Raw genomic sequence first — 24,962 nt, 5'->3', positions numbered from 1 at the left:
GGAAGGCGGAAAACATAAGAGGTTTGGCGGGGGGGGGGCGGGGAAGCTGGGATTCGGCAGTGGGCCTCCCCGCCCCACCTCCCCTCATTTTCCGCCAACTTAAATTCGGAGGCCGCCCGCAAGTTGGACCGATCCCAAGACGGAAACCTGTGCCAATTACTCAGTGACCTCTGGAATTTCGTTATCTGGTCGATGAGTCAGGAGCAGATTCGTGCCTTGCAGTGATTCAGTCCCTTTTTGCCTCGTACAAACCTTGCCATCAAGTGTGATAAAATGATAGCGTGGGCCAATCAAGACCATTCCTTTGATGATAGACGTTGTTTAAATCTAACGGGCATCCTTCTGCTCACTCCCATCAGCCAACCTTGAGGTTCGCTACCACCCGCGACAATGGGCTGTCGCAAATTTCACTTCTTAAAGATTTTAACTTTCTTCGCAGCGAGCGTCAATGGTGTGAGGTGAGAATTCAGTATGTCAAAATCTGCTGGGGGTTTGTTTTCTTAAATTTTGTTCGGTCGTGGTCCATCGGTAGAAAGAGGGATGAGGTCCTTCCGGCGGATTTTAAGGAGTTGGGGAAGAGATTAAGAAGCAGGACCTCAAAGGGTAATAACCTCCAGATTACTCCTGGCGCCATGTGAGTATAGAAATAGCAGGATAGAGCAGATGAATGTGTGGCTGGAGAGATGGTGCAGGAGGGAGGGCTTTAGATTCCTGGGGCATTGGGACCGCTTCTGAGGAAGGTGGGACCTGTACAAGCCAGACGGGTTGCACCTCAACGGAGCTGGGACCAATGTCCTCGCGGGGAGGTTCGTTAGTGCTGTGGGGGGGGGGGTTAAACTAATTTGGCAGGGGGATGGGCACCAGGATGTAGCAATGGAAAGGAGAAACACGGAGCACAAAGGATCGGGGGAGAAAGATAGCACTAGAGCAAGTAACAGTGCAGTATTAGGTGGGATCAGACGAAGAGAAAGTACAAGAAAGTCTAAGACTGGTTTGCAGTGCATGTGTGTGAACACACAAAGTGTGGTAAACAAGGTTGGTGAGCTTCAGGCGCAAATAGCCACATGGGAATACGGTATCGTCCCCACCATTTGCCATTACCATAAGCATCAATTATAAAGGCGCTGCTTATAACAGATTAAGTGTGCGGGCTATTTCGGGCAGTTCAGTAAATGTGCATCTCGTTAATCTCCTGTATTCGTGAAATCAGCCCTTTCCTCTTGGTACTCGGGTTCATCAAAGGCATCAAAAAAAAGAGCCATGAAGAGAGGAGAGAAACACACAATCGAAACTGGCCGTGAATTCACAGGCTGCCGTTTAATTCTCAGCGTCTGGAAAATTGTTTGATAACGGCCTGTCGAGATTATGTTAGCTTGTTAGAGCTACAAAACGAGGAGGCTTAACACTGAGGAAATAGTTTCTCCGAATCTACCTTATCGAATCCTCTTATCATTTTAAACACCGCGATTAGATCACTCCTTAATGTTCTATATTCAAGGGAGTACAAGCCAAGTTTATGCAACCTGTCCTCATAACTTAACCCTTTAAACCCTGGAATCATTCGGGTGGATCTGCGCTGCACTCCCTCCAAGGCCAATATATCCTTCCCGAGGTTCGATGTCCTAAACTGAATGCAGTACTCCAGATGGGGTCTGACCAAAGCTCTGAACAAATGAATCATAACTTCCTCCCCTTTGTATTCCGGCCCCCTTGTACCGAGTCACCCAAATCCCTTCGCTCCCCCACAGTTCACAATCTTTCACCGTTAAAAAAATCGCGATTTGTCCAAAGTGAATGACCTCACACTTCCCACTGAACTCCATTTGTTGAGGTCAAAGATCGTATTGGGCGGCGGAGCAGGCTCGAGGGGGCCGTATGGCCCACTCCTGCTCCTATTTCTTATGCTCTTATGCCACAGTTTTGCCCACTCGCTTAATCTGTCTTTGTCCCTTTGCAACGTCCTGCTCCCTCCTGCGCTCCTTACACTGCCTCCCAACTTAATCTCACCTGCAACCTTGGATATACGAATCTCTATTTCTCCATCGGTGTCATTGATAAATAGAGTGAAAAGCCGAGGGCCCCTGTGCAGATTCCTGGGGGACACCACTTGTCACATCCTGCCAATCAGAGTATGTAACCTTTATCTCTTAACTCAATTGTTGACCATGGCTGCTTAACTACACAAGTGGAGCTTTTGCCTTTTAAGGGTATGTACTGGTCTTGTAATCATCTAAAATCTTGCTGCCCCGTACCCTAACTCGCACCAAGTCCCGTTCACCCGTCACCCCCTTGTGCTCGCTGACCTACATTGGCCATGATTCGATTTCAAAATTCTCATCCTTGTTTTCAAATCCCTCCATGGCCTCGCCCCCTCTCCCTATCTCTGTGACCTCCTCCAGCCCGACAACCCTCCGAGATCTCTGCGCTCCTCCAATTCTGGCCTCTCGTGCACCCCTGATTCTCATTGCTCCACCATTGGCGGCCGTGCCTTCAGCTGCCTGGGCCCTGAGCTCTGGAATTCCCTCCCTAAACCTCTCCGCCTCTCTCTCCTCCATTAAGACGCTCCTTAAAACCTACCTCTTTGACCAAGCTTTAGGTCGCCTGTCCGAATATCTCCTTATGTGGCTCGGTGTCAAATTTTGATGGATAATCGCTCCTGTGAAGCGCCTTGGGACGTTTTACTACGTTAAAGGCGCTATATAAATGCAAGTTGTTGTTGTATAGTGCCAACTACTTCTTTAAATACCCCCCAGTGTTTGTCCGTAGGTTAGCCCGTCAACAGTTCGCAATGGGACGTCCCGAGGACGGGATCGGGCGCTATATAAATGAAAGACCATCCTTATTTTCAGATGGCGTTCACAGCTGGAATGCTCTTTTGATTTCGGTTATGGGTGTTCCAGGAATGCGCAGCTGTTGATAAGGTTTACTGTATTTTCTCGGGCTTTAAGGTTGCCTTTAAGAGTGATCTGATTTCATCCTTCTGTTTTCACACAGACCCTCGCATCTTCTGGATTGCTATTCAGACGGCCCAGTAAAAGGTACAGTCCATTGTACAATCGACAGGGGGGGACTCCCGTCAGAACTGAATCGCAGCAGCTCCTGACCAGACCATAAAAAAGAACACTCACCAGTTCAGGCGGCACCTGTGGAGGGAACAGCAGTGGGGCGGGGAGGGGGCAATATCTTGGGTAATGGGATCATAGGAACATAGGAACAGGAGTAGGCCATTCAGCCCCTCGTGCCTGCTCCGCCATTTGATAAGATCACAGCTGATCTGTGATCTAACTCCATATACCCGCCTTTGGCCCATATCCCTTAATACCTTTGGTTGACAAAAAGCTATCTATCTCAGATTTAAATTCAGCAATTGAGCTAGTATCAATTGCCGTTTGCGGAAGAGAGTTCCAAACTTCGACCACCCTTTGTGTGTAGAAATGTTTTCTAATCTCGCTCCTGAAAGGTCTGGCTCTAATTTTTAGACTGTGCCCCCTACTCCTAGAATCCCCAACCAGCGGAAATAGTTTCTCTCTATCCACCCTATCTGTTCCCCTTAATATCTTATAAACTTCAATCAGATCACCCCTTAACATTCGAAACTCTAGAGAATACAACCCCAATTTGTGTAATCTCTCCTCGTAACTTAACCCTTGAAGTCCGGGTATCATTCCAGTAAACCTACGCTGCACTCCCTCCAAGGCCAATATGTCCTTCCGAAGGTGCGGTGCCCAGAACTGCTCTCAGTACTCCAGGTGCAGTCTAACCAGGGTTTTGTACAGCTGCAGCATAACTTCTGCCCCCTTGTACTCTGGTCCTCTGGATATAAAGGCCAGCATTCCATTAGCCTTATTGATTATTTTCTGCGCCTGTTCATGACACTTCAATGATCTATGTACCTGAACCCCTAAGTCCCTTTGGACATCCACTGTTTTTAACTTTTTACCATTTAGAAAGTACCCTGTTCTATCCTTTTTTGATCCAAAGTGGATGACCTCACATTTGTCTACATTGAATTCCATTTGCCACAGTTTTGCCCATTCACCTAATCTATCAATATCCCTTTGCAATTTTATGTTTTTATCTACACTGCTTACAATGCCACCAATCTTTGTGTCATCGGATCAGGCCCAGCTGTGATGCCTCCATGGTTGAATGGCCTACTTATGCTCACTGCCCAAGATTAACACATGGAGGGTGGCCACTCCCGCAAGATACTGGAGGACGACAAGTGCTTGTGCAACCAGACCCCGGCAAGGAGTCCCCACTGTCAGGAGGGGACGGGTAATTAGCAGACAAGGGTAATTGAAGAAACAATTCAGCTGCTCCATTGCTCAGTATTTAGGGCCCAGTCTGTACCCTTTTCAACCTCTTGTCACGAAGCCTGGACCATCTCCTTCAACGAGCCACGCTGTCCACAGTCTCTGGGGGTGGGGGGCTCCTCCACTGACACCACAGATGTTGTTCATTGATTAACCCCGCCCCCCTCTCTCATGAAGGCCACTTTCCGACTCAGGGATGCAGCTCGGGAGTCTGAAACTCTCGTGTCGTGACTCAGTGGGTCGCACTCTCGCCTCTGAGTCAGAAGGTCGCGGGTTCGTCGTCCCACTCCAGAGACTTGAGCACACAAGCACGATATTTCCAGTGCCAGTACTGAGGGAGTGCAGCGCTGTCGGAGGTACCGTCTGTTCAGATGAGAGGTTAAACCGAGGGCCCCGTCTGCCCCTCTCAGGTGGACGTAAAAGATCGAAGGAGAGCAGGGGGGAGTTCTCTCTGGTATCCTGGGCCAATATTTATCCCTCAACCAACATCACTAAAAACAGATGCACTGGTCTTTTATCACATCGCTGTTTGTGGGAGCTTGCTGTGTGCAAATTGGCTGCCGCATTTCCTACATTACAACAGTGACTACACTTCAAAAGAAGTGCTTTGGGATGTCCTGAGGTTGTGAAAGGCGCTATATAAATGCAATTTCTTTCTTCTTAGCCCCGGTTCACTCCTTGCTTTCCGGAGTTGCCTCATTGATATCAATAAGTTTGACATGAACGCGATGTGCCCAGGTTACCTGTTTGAGGTGAATGTTATTTTCCACCTGCAGATTACCTCACGCGCTGTGACTTTAATGACGATGCCCGTCCCTACTGTGACTGGGTCCAATCGGTGACCACTGACGATGGAGACTGGAGGAGAACCAGCGGGACGACGCACACCGTACCATCGACAGACCACCCCGCCCCGTGGGAGAACGGGAGCGAGACGGGTAGGATTGTGAAAGATGTGGGAGGGGAGATTTTCGGTTTTCGGCCGTTGCGGCACGGGGCGCCCGTCCAAGGCCTCGGTCGAGCGGCCAACTGCGGTCGCCAAACCTGCACTCCGCTCATGCCCGCCGGTTTTGTGAGGCGGAAAATCAGCCGACTTCTGCATGGAGCAGGTCGGCCGGAATGACCCGTCCAGGGTCGGGGTGGGGGGGCGGTGGGAGCGGAGAGGTTCCTGGAGGTGGGGTGGGACGGGGTAACGGGTGAGAACGGACCAGCATGAATACTGCTCCTGTTCGTATAGTTGGAGCACTGCGTTCAGTTCTGGGCACCGCACCTCAGGAAGGACACATCGGCCTTGGAGGGGGTGCAGCGCAGATTCACCAGAATGATACCAGGGCTAAAAGGGTTAAATTATGAGGACAGGTTGCAGAGACTCGGCTTGTGTTCCCTTGAATATAGAAGATTAAGGGGTGATCTAATTGAGGTGTTTAAGATGATTAATGGATTTGATCGGGTAAATAGAGAGAAACTATTTCCTCTGGTGGGGGGAGTCCAGAACAAGGGGGCATAATCTTAAAATTAGAGCCAGGCCGCTCAGGGGTGATGTCAGGAAGCACTTCTTCACACAAAGGGGAGTGGAAATCTGGAACTCTCTCCCCCAGAAAAGCTGTTGAGGCTGGGGGTCAATTGAAAATTTCAAAACTGAGATTGAGAGATTTTTGTTCGGCGAGGGTATTAAGGGTTAGGGAACCAAGGCGGGTAGATGGAGTTAAGATACAGATCAGCCATGATCTGATAGAATGGTGGAACAGGCTCGAGGGGCTGAATGGCCTCCTCCTGCTCCTATGTTCTCAGTTCTGGTATCATCCTTGTAAATCCTTTTTGCACCTTCTCCAGTGCCTCTATATCCTTTTTATAACATGGAGACCAGAACTGTGCCCAGTACTCCAAGTGTGGTCTAACCGAGGTTCGATACAAGTTTAACATGACTCCTCTGCTTTTCAATTCTATTCCTCTAGAAATGAACCCCAGTGCTTTTATTTCAATGACTGACTGAATAAGATGCTCTGTGTACATTGCATTGGGTTATTATCTGGTCTCTCAAACAGGCTACTACATCTACCAGGACATCAGTAGCTTCTTTCCCAAGCAATTTGTCCGTCTGGAGAGTCCGATTGTGAACGTCAGCGAGGACGTTTGTGTCGAGTTCTCATATCACATGTACGCGGCATATGATAACGGGACAACGCTCAAAGTTCTGGTCAGGGACAGCAATCAGGAGACGCTGCTGTGGAACCGGACGATGCCACAGAGCCACTCCTGGCTATCGGGAGGAGTCACCGTCCCGGTGCGGACGGCCAAGCAGATTCAGGTGAGGGACCACTTTTATTACCAAAGACCACTGAATCTCTTCCGATCTGGCCCAGCCCCCACCCGGCAACCAATTCACTGCCCAGACATCAACAGGAGAAAGAAAGACTTGCATTTATATAGCACCTTTCATAACTGCAGCAGCGGAGAGAGGTGGCCGGGCAGTTCAAAGCCAGTAGTATAATTGCTGGCTGCAGCGCAGGAAGAAATTGAATGACCTTGCCAGGACTGCCAAGTAGAATGGGCTTATACTCTCTGGAGTTTAGAAGAATGAGAGGTGATCTCATTGAAACATATAAGATTCTGAGGGGGCTTGACAGGGTAGAGGCTGAGAGTTTGTTTCCCCTCGCTGGAGGGTCGAGAATGAGGGGGCATCGTCGCAGGATAAGGGGTCGGCCATTTAAGACTGAGTTGAGGAGGAATTTCTTCACTCAGAGAGGTGTGAATCTTTGGAATTCTCAAACACAGAGGGCAGTGGATGCTGAGTCATTGAGTATATTCAAGGCTGAGATCGATAGATTTTGGACTCTAGGGGAATCAAGGGATATGGGGATCAAGTGGGAAAGTGGAGTTGAGGTCGAAGATCAGCCACGATCTTATTGAATGGCGGAGCAGGCTCGAGGGGCCATATGGCCTACTCCTGCTCCTATTTCTTATGTTCTTATATGATTCCTCTTCATATCTTTCTTACTCTCTACACAGCCCCACAACGCTGGTCTTTAGCCTCAGCACCAGCAATCCTTCCCTCTTCCATTCACAAGCCTCTCATCCAATCACAACGGGACACTTCCGTACACCTTCTTCTGATTGCACTCAACACCTGCTAATGTCCTCACAACGACTCCCCCCCACAACACTTCAAGAAAGAAAGGAAGAAAGAACTTGCATTTATATAGCGCCTTTCCCGACCTCAGAACATCCCAAAACACTTTACAGCCAATGAAGTACTTCTGAAGCGCAGTCACTGTTGTAATGTAGGGAATGCGGCAGCCAATTTGCGCACAGCAAGATCCCACAAACAGCAATGGGACACTGACCAGATCATCTGTTTTAGGTGTTGGTTGAGGGATAAATATTGGCCCAGGACACCGGGGGGAACTCCCCTGTTCTTTGAATAGTACCATTTAATCTTTTACGTCCCCCCCGAGAGGGCAGGCGGAGCCTCGGCTCCCTTCCCTGACGGACATTAGTGAACCACTTGACTTTTTAACGACTGCTTTAATGGTCACGTTTTTTCCAATTCAGTTTCTTAACTTGCCATGGGGTTGAGGGGGGGTGGGATTTGAGTCACTGGTCCAGTATCTGTACCCAACCTAATGTCAACCATGATTTCAACATGATCTCCGCTGGGGAAACATAAATCAGGCAGTTTTGATAACGGGCAGCTGATGCCACTTTCACGCCCGGGGTGGCAAGTTGGAAATAGCCCCCTTTGGTGCCCAATGTTCATTCTCCGTGGCTGGTGGGCGCCCTCTTTGACTGGGACTCAGATAGTGTTGCTGGGAGTCTAACACCTTCATCCTCCAGATACCAGACACCCCCTGCCCTGACGATCGATCCCTGCTTTAAGGCCACTTCCCCCACCCCCGGCCTCCCCTCAATGACCGTCACGGTTTCTTCTTTTTTTGAATTTGCCGACAGATTATCTTTGAAGCGGTCCGAGGCCAAAGTGAAGATGGTGACCCTGCGCTGGACAACGTCGCTATAACGACCGGGCCTTGCTTCTGTGAGTGAAAATCAAGCCTTGACTTAAGGATGGCAGTGGTGAGGATGGAAACACTGGGGTAGATTTTCCAATTGACACCCGGGCGTGAAATTGGCATTGCCAATTGGCCGCCTGTTATAGAAACCATCTGATTTTTGTTTCTGTTGAAGTCAATGGAAATGCCAATCGGTTTCTATCAGGCGTGGTGATTGGCAATGCCAGTTTCACAACTGGGCACCAATTGGAAAATCTACCTCATTCTATACCGCACAAATTTTGTGACTGGGGTTCCCATACTCTGGGGATCAGCAAGGGGACGATAGTGGGAGCACCTCACGGTTACCAGACATATATTGATTTACCAGAACATTATTTCTGTTGCAGTCTGCCATGGTTTTTCTTTGATTATCTAAAGTTAGGACCGGGGACGGGGCGGGTTGTCCCTCGGTGCACGTCAATATTTGCAGGGACTTCCTGGGGGTCTCTCCACATCGCGGGTGATGATCATGGTCCATCTAGTTCGTCGTCTACCACCCTGGTAGTCATATGATACAACAATAATGGGAGTTGTCGACTAATCTCGGCAATCAATCTCTATCAATTAGTCTACAACAGATCCAGACATGAGGTGAGGAAAACTCCCAGTGGTTGGAGAGCTTTGGGAGTCATCGGTCCATCGGAGTAAACTAGCAATGAACATAAAAACTGACTGCAAAAGCTTCTATAAATATGTCAAGAGAAAAAGATTAGTGAAAACAAATGTAGGTCTCTTACAGTCAGAAATGGGGGAAATTATAATGGGGAACAAAGAAATGGCAGAACAATTAAACACATACTTTGGTTCTGTCTTCACAAAGGAGGGCGCAAATAACCTGCCAGAAATGTCAGGGAACCAAGCGTCCAGTGAGAGGGAGGAACTGAAGGAAACCAGTATTAGTAAAAAAAATAGTGCTCGGGAAATTAATGGGGCTAAAGGCTGACAAATCCCCAGGGCCTGATAATCTACATCCCAGAGTACTAAAGGAAGTGGCCCTGGAAATAGTGGATGCATTGGTGATCACCTTCCAAAATTCGATAGAATCTGGAACAGTTCCTACAGATTGGAGGGTGGCAAATGTAACCCCACTATTTAAAAAAGGAGGGAGAGAAAAAACAGAGAATTACAGACCAGTTAGCCTAACATCAGTAGTGGGAAAAATGCTAGAGTCTATTATAAAAGATGTGATAACAGAACACTTGGAAGGCATTAATGGGATTGGACAAAGTCAGCAAGGGTTTACGAAAGGGAAATCATGCTTAACAAATCTACTGGAGTTTTTTGAGGATGTAACTAGTAGAATAGATAGGGGAGAACCAGTGGATGTGGTGTATTTGGATTTTCAGAAGGCTTTTGATAAGGTCCCACACAAGAGGGACCTGATCAAAATTCCCCCCAAGCACATGGGATTGGGGGGAATATACTGGCATGGATTGAGAATTGTTTGACAGACAGGAAACAGAGAGTAGGAATAAACGGGTCATTTTCCGGGTGGCAGGCAGTGACTAGTGGGGTACCGCAGGGATCAGTGCTTGGGCCCCAGCTAGTCACAATACAGAATGTGGAGATGCCGGTGATGGACTGGGGTTGACAATTGTAAACAATTTTACAACACCAAGTTATAGACATGCCATGTCTAAATAAAATTGCTGGACTATAACTTGGTGTTGTAAAATTGTTTACAATTCACAATACAGAAAGCAGTGGAGGCCAAGTCATTTGATGTATTCAAGAAGGAGAGAGATATATTTCTTAATGCTAAAGGGATCAAGGGATATAGGGAAAAATCGGGAACAGGGTACTGAGTTAGACGATCAGCCGTGATCATTTTGAATGGCAGAGCAGGCCCGAAGGGCCGAATGGCCTACTCTTGCTCCTATTTTCTATGTTTCTATGGTCCAAAGTCACCTCCCAAGCCTGTTACACTCACCACATGCCATGTCTCAAATGATTCATAAACTGGATCCCAAAATGAACGAAAGTGTTCAAAGAAAATGAAGAAGAAAAACCAATCCATTCCTTCTCCATGGCCCCGATAAATTTCCTCCCGGGTTCCTCGCGGTCGTGTCCTGGAGATTAATTTCCGGTGAGAGATAACCCTGGCGGGTTGGCAACCTTGGTTGGAACGAGAGCAGCATTGACTCACTGTGTTTATTGCACTGTTCTGCACAGCTTGTGTCTACGGCTGTGATTTTGATGTGGTGGACGACCTATGTGGATGGACCACGGAGACACACGTTGGTGATGCAGACGACTATGGCTGGCAACAGTGGCTTGGCCAAACAGAGACCGAACATTCTGGCCCTAATGACGACTTCTCCAAGCCTGGCTGTAAGAAAACATTTTTCGAATTCATTCTCGGGATGTAGGTGACCCGAATTTTTCGGGTTCAAACATATAATTCTGTGAAAGTGAGTGAAACACGCACGTGCGCACACGCATATACACGCACACACACGCGCACACATGCCTGCGCACACACATGTGCACGCACACTCATGCATACACACACGCACATATGCACACACACATGCACATATGCACAACATATAAGCACACAACGCAAACATACACATGCACAACATACACATTCGTGTGCACGTGTGTGTGGACACGTAAACAGACACAACGCACGCATAAACACACACACAAGTAACACCCCCACTCACCTAATCATTAGTAGAGCAATGGGCAGAGGTGTGAAACCCTTTAACAGACGCTGCCTGAAGTCTATCCGTCCTCTTACAGTTGGTTACTACATGCTGCTTGAGTCAGCGAACAATAAACCAGGACACAAGTTCCATTTGAAGAGTCCGTCTGTCAACTCCCCCCAGTGCCTTTCTCTGACTTTCTACTATTACCTGTACGGGACGGCAAAAACAATGGCAATAAATGTCTACACACTGCAACAAGGCAAGTAGGAACCTTCCATTCACATCCAGGACTTGGCCCTTCTCTCCAACTTGTGCTTGGCTCCCCCTCCCTTTTTCACCCACCTCTCCCTCCCTTGCTTGCTCGCCCTCCCTCCCTCTCCCTCCCTCCCTCTCTCCCTCACTCTCTCACTCCCTCTCTCCCTTCCCCTCTCTCTCCCTTCTCCCTCTCACTTCCTTCCGTCGTTCTCTCTATCCCTCATGCTCTCTCTCCCCCTCTCGCTGACATACTCCAGTGAGACCCCCTCCGTTTAGCAGGCCAATGACACGTTCTTATGTTCTTGTTTGGCACAGGAGCATCTTCAGAAAGCCTGTTGCTGAGCATTGAGGGCGACAAGGGGCAGCAATGGAGAAAGGCGGAGGTTGTTCACTGTGGAGCTTTGCCGGTTCAGGTAAGTGGGTGAACCATAGGTCCGGGGTAGCTCTGGGGTGGTTCCCGGTGGGGTGGCAAACGGGCATTGATTAGGGTGCCACTGCTGCTCTTAAGCTCGTTCCGACAGGTTGCCAAGCCTGCCAAGTGCTCAGTGCCACTCCATGCGGGCAACCGAGGCCCAATTCATGCCGATCTGAACCTCGGACCTGCCTGCATCTAATTCGATTCTTTCCAGTTTGTTATAGAAGGAGTTCGAGGAGAGACGGCGGCCTCTGACATTGCCGTGGACAAAGTCTGCATCTTCACCTGCGACGGTAAGGAAGTAATCTCTCCAACCTCTCCCCCGGCTCGGTCAGTAAGTACACTGTGGAACCCGGCCGCACAGAGCCGGAAGGTTCCGGGTTTGCGCTCCGATCTGCGCTGAGACGGCTCTTACCACGGGCCTTATCGCTCCTGGGCGAGGTGGGGTGGGTGAATCAATCAGGTCTTCCCACTCGTATTCTCAATCCAGCGACCTCTGCTGGACAGGGTACGTGGACATTGGAAAAGGCAATGAGATCGGGGCCTATATCGGGCCATCTCAGCCCCCAACACCGGGGATGGGTGTTGACATCTTGTTATCGTAACCCCGAGGGAAGGCCCCGCATTCTAGATTGTTCTCCAATTTCTGAGGAGGTACAAAGGCTTTGTCTCCAACAACTAAAGACCCTCCCCGCCACACACCAGCAAAATGCACGAGGAGGTTGGTGTAATCTGTCCTTTTTTTACTGTTAGTCTTTTCTATTGTCAAACAGGGCCAGCGCCTTCAACGATGGACCCACTGACCACAGCCCCATCAATAGCTACAGGTCTCCCAACCACAATAACTATTACAAGCCTCCAAATGACTACAGACCCATCGACAGCAATTACTAGTGACCCACAGATGACTACCGCAGCCAACCCAACAACAGCAATCACCACTCCACCAACAACAACCAGAACCATCTCAACAGCACCAACCCAAGGTTCATCAACAGGTAAGACAAATGGTCCCAGTTACGAATTGTTCTGTTATTATAAGGTATGAAGCTTTTAAGATTCCAGCCTGAAACTCATTGCAGGCTCTCATAGTATGCTACAGCACAGAAGGAGGCCATTCGGCCCCATTCGGCTCTTCGTCATTTTATACTCAATTCATCCAAAACCCTCCATTAGATGCGAGCCAGTAACTTACTGGGACTCTCTCCCAGGTGCAACGCAAGTCTAGTTGTAGGTTTAAGCTTGTGGTGGACGACTAACTTTACAATTAAACAAATAGAAAGAATCCAAGTTGTCCATACTGTCCATTTCTCCAATGTTTATCTCCAAAGCAACATGGCCCTGATTTCTTCCTTTCTGTTATAACAACAACGTGCATTTATATAGCGCCTTTAACATAGTAAAACGTCCCCAAGGCGCTTCACAGGAGCGATTATTAGACAAACAAAATTGACAGTCAAAGAAGGCGATATTAGGACGGGTGACCGAAAGCTTGGTCAAAGAGGTAGGTTTTAAGGAGTGTCTTTGAAGGAGGTCGAGAGATAGAGAGGGAATTCCAGAGCTTAGGGCCTGGGCAGCTGACGCACGGCCGCCAATGGTGGAGCGATTAAAATCAGGGATGCAGACGAGGCCATACCTGGAGGAGCGCAGAGATCTCGGAGGGTTGTAGGGCTGGAGGAGGTTACAGAGATAGGGAGGGGGCGAGGCCACGGAGGGATTTGAACACAAGGTTGAGAATTCTAAAATCAAGGCACTGCCTGACCGGGAGCCAATGTAGGTCAGCACGGGGGGTGATGGGTGAACGGGACTTGGTGCGAGTTAGGATACGGGCAGCAGAGTTTTGGATGGTATGTATGGGTTAAAAACCAGGTTCACTGACAGAAAAGGCCCAACTTCTTTTGATAAATAACCAAATATTATTATTTGGGCCTGATATCTGAAGAAGGGGCTACTTCATTCGCTACAAAAATCTAGAAAGTTTTGATTGTCTGTTTGCGGGATTGGCAGCTCTTTTGGAGTTTAGTGGGCACCTTTTTAAATTAGATTTTTCCCCGTTATTTTTTTTGAAAAGTATTTCTCAGCCTGTCTTATAAAACTGAGTCGACCATCTGAAGCCATCAGAGAGAGAGATAGCCCTGAGAGAACATAGGAACATTGGAACAGGAGTAGGCCATTCAGCCCCTCATGCCTGCTGTGCCATTTGATAAGATCATGGCTGATCTGTGATCTAACCCCATTATTATGTGGTTTTTAAAAATTCGTTCATGGGATGTGGGCATCGCTGGTAAGGCCGGCATTTATTGCCCATCCCTAATTGCCCTTGAGAAGGTGGTGGTGAGCCGCCTTCTTGAACCGCTGCAGTCCGTGTGGTGAAGGTTCTCCCACAGTGCTGTTAGGAAGGGAGTTCCAGGATTTTGACCCAGCGACGATGAAGGAACGGCCGATATATTTCCAAGTCGGGATGGTGTGTGACTTGGAGGGGAACGTGCAGGTGGTGTTGTTCCCATGTGCATGCTGCCCTTGTCCTTCCAGGTGGTAGAGGTCGCGGGTTTGGGAGGTGCTGTTGAAGAAGCCTTGGCGAGTTGCTGCAGTGCATCCTGTGGATGGTACACACTGCAGCTACGGTGCGCCGGTGGTGAAGGGAGTGAATGTTTAGCAACAAACCCCCATGTAAAGGTTATTCAGGGACTTAGGGGGGTAATTTTAACTTTGGGCGATTGTGTAAGACGGGCGATATCGAATTGACCACTGATTGTAGATCCTGCACGACTTTCCCTTCCACTGACTTCACTGGAAAGGAAAATCAGACCGGGTGTATAATGGCCGGCAAATTCAATATCACCCGTTTTCACATCATCACCCAAAGCGAAATTAGTCCTCTTGGGCGCTAAATTGGGCCGTATAATGCCCGTTGTTTCGGCGCTTCAGGTCCTCTCCGACATCCAAGATGGCGTCTTAGATACGCACGCACATTTCCAGCGTGACGTGTGCCGGACACCATCTTGGTATAGGAGTTAGCGCAGGCGCAGATAACGAATGCTGGAATCGTGTAATATAGGGAGAAAATGGCTTCAATCAGTGTGCAACGCTGATTTAAAGTGATAGACACCATTTTGGGACTTAACGCTCAACTCAACGCACAGTCTTAACCCCGATCATCTGAACGTGTCTGAGAGTGCCTGGAGGACCCCCCCACCGGCACTATTTAAAAGGGTCATGCAGAATTTATAGGTTAGTGGCTGGATTATTGCTTCTGGCTGCTGAGACATTTCTAACTGTATTTGAAGGTCTCCCAGACTTGAATACTAGGACATTTAGAGCCAGGACGAGCAGGATTGAAGTTAGGAAATGCTTCTACACGCAAAGTGTGGGAGAAGTTTGGAACGCTCTTCTGCAGATGGCAGTTGATGCGAGCTCACTTGCGAATGTTAAATCTGAGATTGATAGATTTCTGTGAACCAAGGGTATTAAGGGATACGGGGCTAAGGCGGGTATATGGAGTTAGGTCACAGGTCCACCATGATCTCATTGAATGGTGGAACAGGCTCGAGGGGCCAAATGCCACTTGCTGCCTCCTGTTATGCGCCACCTTCTCCTGCAAGAAAGTGGGACGTGTGTCTGGGTGATGTGCCTGTCATGGTTGAATAGCTAGTGTATGTGGCCTGTGAGTTGTGGGTGGGTGGCTTGAAACAGTGGTAATGTGTAAGAGTGGGAGGGAGCATCTGGTTGGAAGAGTTGTGTACTGATGGAAAGAGTTTATTGGTATTTGGGTGATGGGGGTGTGGTGTAGTTGGTAGGAGACGCCACTTGACAGTTGACCTCACTCACCTTGACCACTCATGTCAAAGCATTGATCTTCTTCCTGCACTGTATCCATGTTCATGATGCTGTGCGCCTGGCATTGACTTTGTCCTCCGCTGCCTCCCACTGCCTCCCACTGCCTTTTGGATATATGTCTGGAGGGCCTCTTGGACCCCCCTCCCACCCCCCACGGATATAGGATGTCCCTCCTTCTGTCCACCTCTTGCTCCAAGGTCTCCAGTGCATCAGCAGAGAACCTTGGTGCACAGACTCTCTCAGGCCTGGTACCAACTCGGATCGACAGATTGGTGAGGTCTGACGTGCAGATTGGAGGATGTGGGATTTAGTAGTGCGCAACCTTTATTCAATGTTTTACCATAACTCATCAGCGTGTAAACATAGGGACGGGATCTGCATCTGTGTTTTACGTGTGCGATGTCTGATCTCCGTTCTGACTCCATGCAGACAGTAGACTGTTATTTTCAGCAAATAACAGGTACCAGCTACCTTTAAGAGCTTTCTAAGAAACATCCTCCCTTTAAGAGATTGAGCTCCCCTGGTGGTGGAAAGTGCAAATTGCATTGATTTCTCTTGCAAGGCACTCCACAGAGGCGTAATCAGACAAAAGATAAGGCTGGGGTGACCTGATAGAGGTCTTTAAAATTATTTAAGGGTTCGATAGGGTAGACGACTCAGCTTGTGATGAGACCAAAACTAGGGGTCAGAAATAGGAACATAGGAACATAGGAACAGGAGTAGGCCATTCAGCCCCTCGTGCCCGCTCCGCCATTTGATAAGATCATGGCTGATCTGTGATCTAACTCCATATACCTGCCTTTGGCCCATATCCCTTAATACCTTTGGTTGACAAAAAGCTATCTATCTCAGATTTAAATTAAGCAATTGAGCTCGTATCAATTGCCGTTTGCGGAAGAGAGTTCCAAACTTCGACAACCCTTTGTGTGTAGAAGTGTTTTCTAATCTCACTCCTGAAAGGTCTGGCTCTAATTTTTAGACTGTGCCCCCAACTCCTAAAATCCCCAACCAGTGGAAATAGTTTCTCTCTATCCACCCTATCTGTTCCCCTTAATATCTTATAAACTTCGATCAGATCACCCCTTAACCTTCGAAACTCTAGAGAATACAACCCCAATTTGTGTAATCTCTCCTCGTAACTTAACCCTTGAAGTCCGGGTATCATTCTAATAAACCCACGCTGCACTCCCTCCAAGGCCAATATGTCCTTCCGAAAATATAAGATAGTCACTAATAAATCCAATCGGGAATTCAGGAGAAACTTCTTTCCCCAGAGAGTGGTGAGAATGTGGAACTAGCTACCACAAGGAGTTGAGGCGAGTGGCATGGATGCATTTAAGGGGACGAGAGAGAAAGGAATAGAAGGATATGCTGATAGGGTGAGCTGAAGTAGGGAGTGAGAGGCTCGTGTGGAGCATTAACACCGACCGGCATGGACCAGTTGGGCCGAATGGCCTGTTTCTGAGCTGTAAATTCTATGTAATTTTCTGAACGGTGGGGATGAGGGGGGCGGAACAGGTTGATTTGTAAGTGTTGAAAGAAATAGAAAATAGTTTTGCAGTGATTTGTCTTAAAAATATAACTTGTTACTGCCAGTGTTGTAATATTTGAAATCATTTCCTCAGGTACAATTGAGTTGTCTTCACTTGGCTCAACGACGTCTGGACCCACATCGACACTGTACGAGTCTACCACAAGGTAACGAAGAGAAAAGTCCTCGAGATCAATCCAACCTTGCAGCCGGCATTCCTCGACCCTCGACCCCCAACTGCTTCCGTTCCGCGGGGAACCACAAGCCCTGAATATCCCACGGACTCTCTGCCGCCCTAATTTTTGCAGCGGGCGTGGCAGCGCTTAAATGGGGTCCGCGGCGGCAGAACGTCCCAGGAAATTCAGGGCCTATATCAGTGTTTCTGGGGTATCCTTATCCGCCCTTGGCTTTAATAGCCTGCTGTGAAAGAGTTAAGCCGCAGAGCATTGGAAAACTTTTCCATGTGTCTGCTTCCCTGTGTGGCAATTTTTCTGATATCTCACTTGGATTAGACTTTCAATGGACTTTGCTCATTCTTGACTTTTCTTCCTCTTGCCCATTTCCCACCCTAATCCTCTGATCAGAGTTCAAGTTTAATTGCCTGATTGCACCCACACAATTGACACCTTTCATGTTCTTTACCAATCTCCCATTCTCAAATGAGAACACGTCTCTCTTTCTCAGCCTTTCCTCAATCTTCAACAGATCAAGCCCCACTCCAGAGATTTGAGCACACAATAAGAACATAAGAAATAGGAGCAGGAGCAGGCCATTCGGCCCCTCGAGCCTGCTCCGCCATTCAACAAGATCATGGCTGATCTTCGACCTCAACTCCACTTTCCCGCCCGATCCCCATATCCCTTGTCCAAAGTGAATGACCTCACACTTCCCACTGAACTCCCATTTGTTGAGGTCAAAGATCGCATTGGGCGGCGGAGCAGGCTCGAGGGGGCCGTATGGCCCACTCCTGCTCCTATTTCTTATGCTCTTATGCCACAGTTTTGCCCACTCGCTTCATCTGTCTTTGTCCCTTTGCAACGTCCTGCTCCCTCCTGCGCGACTTACACTGCCTCCCAGCTTAATCTCACCTGCAACCTTGGATATACGACTCTCTACTTCTTCATCCGTGTCATTGATAAATAGAGTGAAAAGCCGTGGGCCCCTGTGCAGATTCCTGGGGGACACCACTTGTCACATCCTGCCAATCAGAGTATGTAACCTTTATCTCTTAACTCAATTGTTGACCATGGCTGCTTAACTACACAAGTGGAGCTTTTGCCTTTTAAGGGTATGTACTGGTCTTGTAATCATCTAAAATCTTGCTGCCCCGCACCCTAACTCGCACCAAGTCCCGTTCACCCGTCACCCCCTTGTGCTCGCTGACCTGCATTGGCCATGATTCGATTTCAATATTCTCATCCTTGTTTTCAAATCCCTCCATGGCCTCGCCCCCTCTCTATCTCTGTGACCTCCTCCAGCCCCGACAACCCTCCGAGATCTCTGCGCTCCTCCAATTCTGGCCTCTCGTGCACCCCTGATTCTCATCGCTCCACCATTGGCGGCCGTGCCTTCAGCTGCCTGGGCCCTGAGCTCTGGAATTCCCTCCCTAAACCTCTCCGCCTCTCTCTCCTCCTTTAAGACGCTCCTTAAAACCTACCTCTTTGACCAAACTTTTGGTCGCCTGTCCTAATATCTCCTTATGTGGCTCGGTGTCAAATTTTGATGGATAATCGCTCCGGTGAAGCGCCTTGGGACGTTTTACTACGTTAAAGGCGCTATATAAATGCAAGTTGTTGTTGTATAGTGCCAACTACTTCTTTGAATACCCCCCAGTGTTTGTCCGTAGGTTAACCCGTCAACAGTTCGCAATGGGACGTCCCGAGGACGGGATCGGGCGCTATATAAATGAAAGACCATCCTTATTTTCAGATGGCCTTCACAGCTGGAATGCTCTTTTGATCTCGGTTATGGGTGTTCCAGGAATGCGCAGCTGTTGATAAGGTTTACTGTATTTTCTCGGGCTTTAAGGTTGCCTTTAAGAGTGATCTGATTTCATCCTTCTGTTTTCACGCAGACCCTCGCATCTTCTGGATTGCTATTCAGACGGCCCAGTAAAAGGTACAGTCCATTGTACAATCGACAGGGGGGGACTCCCGTCAGAACTGAATCGCAGCAGCTCCTGACCAGACCATAAAAAAGAACACTCACCAGTTCAGGCGGCACCTGTGGAGGGAACAGCAGTGGGGCGGGGGGGGGCAATATCTTGGGTAATGGGATCATAGGAACATAGGAACAGGAGTAGGCCATTCAGCCCCTCGTGCCTGCTCCGCCATTTGATAAGATCATGGCTGATCTGTGATCTAACTCCATATACCTGCCTTTGACCCATATCCCTTAATACCTTTGGTTGACAAAAAGCTATCTATCTCAGATTTAAATTCAGCAATTGAGCTAGTATCAATTGCCGTTTGCGGAAGAGAGTTCCAAACTTCTACCACCCTTTGTGTGTAGAAATGTTTTCTAATCTCGCTCCTGAAAGGTCTGGCTCTAATTTTTAGACTGTGCTCCCTACTCCTAGAATCCCCAACGAGCAGAAATAGTTTCTCTCTATCCACCCTATCTGTTCCCCTTAATATCTTATAAACTTCAATCAGATCACCCCTTAACATTCGAAACTCTAGAGAATACAACCCCAATTTGTGTAATCTCTCCTCGTAACTTAACCCTTGAAGTCCGGGTATCATTCCAGTAAACCTACGCTGCACTCCCTCCAAGGCCAATATGTCCTTCCGAAGGTGCGGTGCCCAGAACTGCTCACAGTACTCCAGGTGCAGTCTAACCAGGGTTTTGTATAGCTGCAGCATAACTTCTGCCCCCTTGTACTCCAGTCCTCTAGATATAAAGGCCAGCATTCCATTAGCCTTATTGATTATTTTCTGCGCCTGTTCATGACACTTCAATGATCTATGTACCTGAACCCCTAAGTCCCTTTGGACATCCACTGTTTTTAACTTTTTACCATTTAGAAAGTACCCTGTTCTATCCTTTTTTGATCCAAAGTGGATGATCTCACATTTGTCTACATTGAATTCCATTTGCCACAGTTTTGCCCATTCACCTAATCTATCAATATCCCTTTGCAATTTTATGTTTTTATCTACACTGCTTACAATGCCACCAATCTTTGTGTCATCGGATCAGGCCCAGCTGTGATGCCTCCATGGTTGAATGGCCTACTTATGCTCACTGCCCAAGATTAACACATGGAGGGTGGCCACTCCCGCAAGATACTGGAGGACGACAAGTGCTTGTGCAACCAGACCCCGGCAAGGAGTCCCCACTGTCAGGAGGGGAGGGGTAATTAGCAGACAAGGGTAATTGAAGAAACAATTCAGCTGCTCCATTGCTCAGTATTTAGGGCCCAGTCTGTACCCTTTTCAACCTCTTGTCACGAAGCCTGGACCATCTCCTTCAACGAGCCACGCTGTCCACAGTCTCTGGGGGTGGGGGGCTCCTCCACTGACACCACAGATGTTGTTCATTGATTAACCCCGCCCCCCTCTCTCATGAAGGCCACTTTCCGACTCAGGGATGCAGCTCGGGAGTCTGAAACTCTCGTGTCGTGACTCAGTGGGTCGCACTCTCGCCTCTGAGTCAGAAGGTCGCGGGTTCGTCGTCCCACTCCAGAGACTTGAGCACACAAGCACGATATTTCCAGTGCCAGTACTGAGGGAGTGCAGCGCTGTCGGAGGTACCGTCTGTTCAGATGAGAGGTTAAACCGAGGGCCCCGTCTGCCCCTCTCAGGTGGACGTAAAAGATCGAAGGAGAGCAGGGGGGAGTTCTCTCTGGTATCCTGGGCCAATATTTATCCCTCAACCAACATCACTAAAAACAGATGCACTGGTCTTTTATCACATCGCTGTTTGTGGGAGCTTGCTGTGTGCAAATTGGCTGCCGCATTTCCTACATTACAACAGTGACTACACTTCAAAAGAAGTGCTTTGGGATGTCCTGAGGTTGTGAAAGGCGCTATATAAATGCAATTTCTTTCTTCTTAGCCCCGGTTCACTCCTTGCTTTCCGGAGTTGCCTCATTGATATCAATAAGTTTGACATGAACGCGATGTGCCCAGGTTACCTGTTTGAGGTGAATGTTATTTTCCACCTGCAGATTACCTCACGCGCTGTGACTTTAATGACGATGCCCATCCCTACTGCGACTGGGTCCAATCGGCGACCACTGACGATGGAGACTGGAGGAGAACCAGCGGGACGACACACACCGTACCATCGACAGACCACCCCGCCCCGTGGGAGAACGGGAGCGAGACGGGTAGGATTGTGAAAGATGTGGGAGGGGAGATTTTCGGTTTTCGGCCGTTGCGGCACGGGGCGCCCGTCCAAGGCCTCGGTCGAGCGGCCAACTGCGGTCGCCAAACCTGCACTCCGCTCATGCCCGCCGGTTTTGTGAGGCGGAAAATCAGCCGACTTCTGCATGGAGCAGGTCGGCCGGAATGACCCGTCCAGGGTCGGGGTGGGGGGGCGGTGGGAGCGGAGAGGTTCCTGGAGGTGGGGTGGGACGGGGTAACGGGTGAGAACGGACCAGCATGAATACTGCTCCTGTTCGTATAGTTGGAGCACTGCGTTCAGTTCTGGGCACCGCACCTCAGGAAGGACACATCGGCCTTGGAGGGGGTGCAGCGCAGATTCACCAGAATGATACCAGGGCTAAAAGGGTTAAATTATGAGGACAGGTTGCAGAGACTCGGCTTGTGTTCCCTTGAATATAGAAGATTAAGGGGTGATCTAATTGAGGTGTTTAAGATGATTAATGGATTTGATCGGGTAAATAGAGAGAAACTATTTCCTCTGGTGGGGGGAGTCCAGAACAAGGGGGCATAATCTTAAAATTAGAGCCAGGCCGCTCAGGGGTGATGTCAGGAAGCACTTCTTCACACAAAGGGGAGTGGAAATCTGGAACTCTCTCCCCCAGAAAAGCTGTTGAGGCTGGGGGTCAATTGAAAATTTCAAAACTGAGATTGAGAGATTTTTGTTCGGCGAGGGTATTAAGGGTTAGGGAACCAAGGCGGGTAGATGGAGTTAAGATACAGATCAGCCATGATCTGATAGAATGGTGGAACAGGCTCGAGGGGCTGAATGGCCTCCTCCTGCTCCTATGTTCTCAGTTCTGGTATCATCCTTGTAAATCCTTTTTGCACCTTCTCCAGTGCCTCTATATCCTTTTTATAACATGGAGACCAGAACTGTGCCCAGTACTCCAAGTGTGGTCTAACCGAGGTTCGATACAAGTTTAACATGACTCCTCTGCTTTTCAATTCTATTCCTCTAGAAATGAACCCCAGTGCTTTTATTTCAATGACTGACTGAATAAGATGCTCTGTGTACATTGCATTGGGTTATTATCTGGTCTCTCAAACAGGCTACTACATCTACCAGGACATCAGTAGCTTCTTTCCCAAGCAATTTGTCCGTCTGGAGAGTCCGATTGTGAACGTCAGCGAGGACGTTTGTGTCGAGTTCTCATATCACATGTACGCGGCATATGATAACGGGACAACGCTCAAAGTTCTGGTCAGGGACAGCAATCAGGAGACGCTGCTGTGGAACCGGACGATGCCACAGAGCCACTCCTGGCTATCGGGAGGAGTCACCGTCCCGGTGCGGACGGCCAAGCAGATTCAGGTGAGGGACCACTTTTATTACCAAAGACCACTGAATCTCTTCCGATCTGGCCCAGCCCCCACCCGGCAACCAATTCACTGCCCAGACATCAACAGGAGAAAGAAAGACTTGCATTTATATAGCACCTTTCATAACTGCAGCAGCGGAGAGAGGTGGCCGGGCAGTTCAAAGCCAGTAGTATAATTGCTGGCTGCAGCGCAGGAAGAAATTGAATGACCTTGCCAGGACTGCCAAGTAGAATGGGCTTATACTCTCTGGAGTTTAGAAGAATGAGAGGTGATCTCATTGAAACATATAAGATTCTGAGGGGGCTTGACAGGGTAGAGGCTGAGAGTTTGTTTCCCCTCGCTGGAGGGTCGAGAATGAGGGGGCATCGTCGCAGGATAAGGGGTCGGCCATTTAAGACTGAGTTGAGGAGGAATTTCTTCACTCAGAGAGGTGTGAATCTTTGGAATTCTCAAACACAGAGGGCAGTGGATGCTGAGTCATTGAGTATATTCAAGGCTGAGATCGATAGATTTTGGACTCTAGGGGAATCAAGGGATATGGGGATCAAGTGGGAAAGTGGAGTTGAGGTCGAAGATCAGCCACGATCTTATTGAATGGCGGAGCAGGCTCGAGGGGCCATATGGCCTACTCCTGCTCCTATTTCTTATGTTCTTATATGATTCCTCTTCATATCTTTCTTACTCTCTACACAGCCCCACAACGCTGGTCTTTAGCCTCAGCACCAGCAATCCTTCCCTCTTCCATTCACAAGCCTCTCATCCAATCACAACGGGACACTTCCGTACACCTTCTTCTGATTGCACTCAACACCTGCTAATGTCCTCACAACGACTCCCCCCCACAACACTTCAAGAAAGAAAGGAAGAAAGAACTTGCATTTATATAGCGCCTTTCCCGACCTCAGAACATCCCAAAACACTTTACAGCCAATGAAGTACTTCTGAAGCGCAGTCACTGTTGTAATGTAGGGAATGCGGCAGCCAATTTGCGCACAGCAAGATCCCACAAACAGCAATGGGACACTGACCAGATCATCTGTTTTAGGTGTTGGTTGAGGGATAAATATTGGCCCAGGACACCGGGGGGAACTCCCCTGTTCTTTGAATAGTACCATTTAATCTTTTACGTCCCCCCCGAGAGGGCAGGCGGAGCCTCGGCTCCCTTCCCTGACGGACATTAGTGAACCACTTGACTTTTTAACGACTGCTTTAATGGTCACGTTTTTTCCAATTCAGTTTCTTAACTTGCCATGGGGTTGAGGGGGGGTGGGATTTGAGTCACTGGTCCAGTATCTGTACCCAACCTAATGTCAACCATGATTTCAACATGATCTCCGCTGGGGAAACATAAATCAGGCAGTTTTGATAACGGGCAGCTGATGCCACTTTCACGCCCGGGGTGGCAAGTTGGAAATAGCCCCCTTTGGTGCCCAATGTTCATTCTCCGTGGCTGGTGGGCGCCCTCTTTGACTGGGACTCAGATAGTGTTGCTGGGAGTCTAACACCTTCATCCTCCAGATACCAGACACCCCCTGCCCTGACGATCGATCCCTGCTTTAAGGCCACTTCCCCCACCCCCGGCCTCCCCTCAATGACCGTCACGGTTTCTTCTTTTTTTGAATTTGCCGACAGATTATCTTTGAAGCGGTCCGAGGCCAAAGTGAAGATGGTGACCCTGCGCTGGACAACGTCGCTATAACGACCGGGCCTTGCTTCTGTGAGTGAAAATCAAGCCTTGACTTAAGGATGGCAGTGGTGAGGATGGAAACACTGGGGTAGATTTTCCAATTGACACCCGGGCGTGAAATTGGCATTGCCAATTGGCCGCCTGTTATAGAAACCATCTGATTTTTGTTTCTGTTGAAGTCAATGGAAATGCCAATCGGTTTCTATCAGGCGTGGTGATTGGCAATGCCAGTTTCACAACTGGGCACCAATTGGAAAATCTACCTCATTCTATACCGCACAAATTTTGTGACTGGGGTTCCCATACTCTGGGGATCAGCAAGGGGACGATAGTGGGAGCACCTCACGGTTACCAGACATATATTGATTTACCAGAACATTATTTCTGTTGCAGTCTGCCATGGTTTTTCTTTGATTATCTAAAGTTAGGACCGGGGACGGGGCGGGTTGTCCCTCGGTGCACGTCAATATTTGCAGGGACTTCCTGGGGGTCTCTCCACATCGCGGG

The 24,962-nt window shown here is 48.8% G+C and overlaps 1 protein-coding gene across 1 annotated transcript in view; it reads left to right on the top strand.

Moving 5' to 3' along the window:
* The first annotated feature begins 4,184 nt into the window (after window positions 1–4,184).
* Window positions 4,185–24,962, top strand: part of LOC137302306 (zonadhesin-like) — a 155,229-nt gene continuing 134,451 nt past the window's right edge. The window contains exons 1-14 of the mRNA XM_067971946.1: window positions 4,185–4,278; window positions 5,093–5,425; window positions 6,362–6,624; window positions 8,265–8,349; window positions 10,538–10,696; window positions 11,114–11,278; window positions 11,590–11,687; window positions 11,904–11,982; window positions 12,463–12,687; window positions 17,152–17,224; window positions 19,132–19,175; window positions 21,229–21,561; window positions 22,498–22,760; window positions 24,401–24,485. Coding sequence (XP_067828047.1) covers window positions 4,185–4,278; window positions 5,093–5,425; window positions 6,362–6,624; window positions 8,265–8,349; window positions 10,538–10,696; window positions 11,114–11,278; window positions 11,590–11,687; window positions 11,904–11,982; window positions 12,463–12,687; window positions 17,152–17,224; window positions 19,132–19,175; window positions 21,229–21,561; window positions 22,498–22,760; window positions 24,401–24,485 — 2,299 coding nt within the window. The remainder of the gene's footprint in view (window positions 4,279–5,092; window positions 5,426–6,361; window positions 6,625–8,264; window positions 8,350–10,537; window positions 10,697–11,113; window positions 11,279–11,589; window positions 11,688–11,903; window positions 11,983–12,462; window positions 12,688–17,151; window positions 17,225–19,131; window positions 19,176–21,228; window positions 21,562–22,497; window positions 22,761–24,400; window positions 24,486–24,962) is intronic.

This window comes from Heptranchias perlo, chromosome 35 (assembly GCF_035084215.1).
Source record: "Heptranchias perlo isolate sHepPer1 chromosome 35, sHepPer1.hap1, whole genome shotgun sequence".
Taxonomy (NCBI): domain Eukaryota; kingdom Metazoa; phylum Chordata; class Chondrichthyes; order Hexanchiformes; family Hexanchidae; genus Heptranchias; species Heptranchias perlo.
Note: the sequence above shows the minus strand (reverse complement) of the source record. Positions and strands in the feature narration are given on the sequence as shown.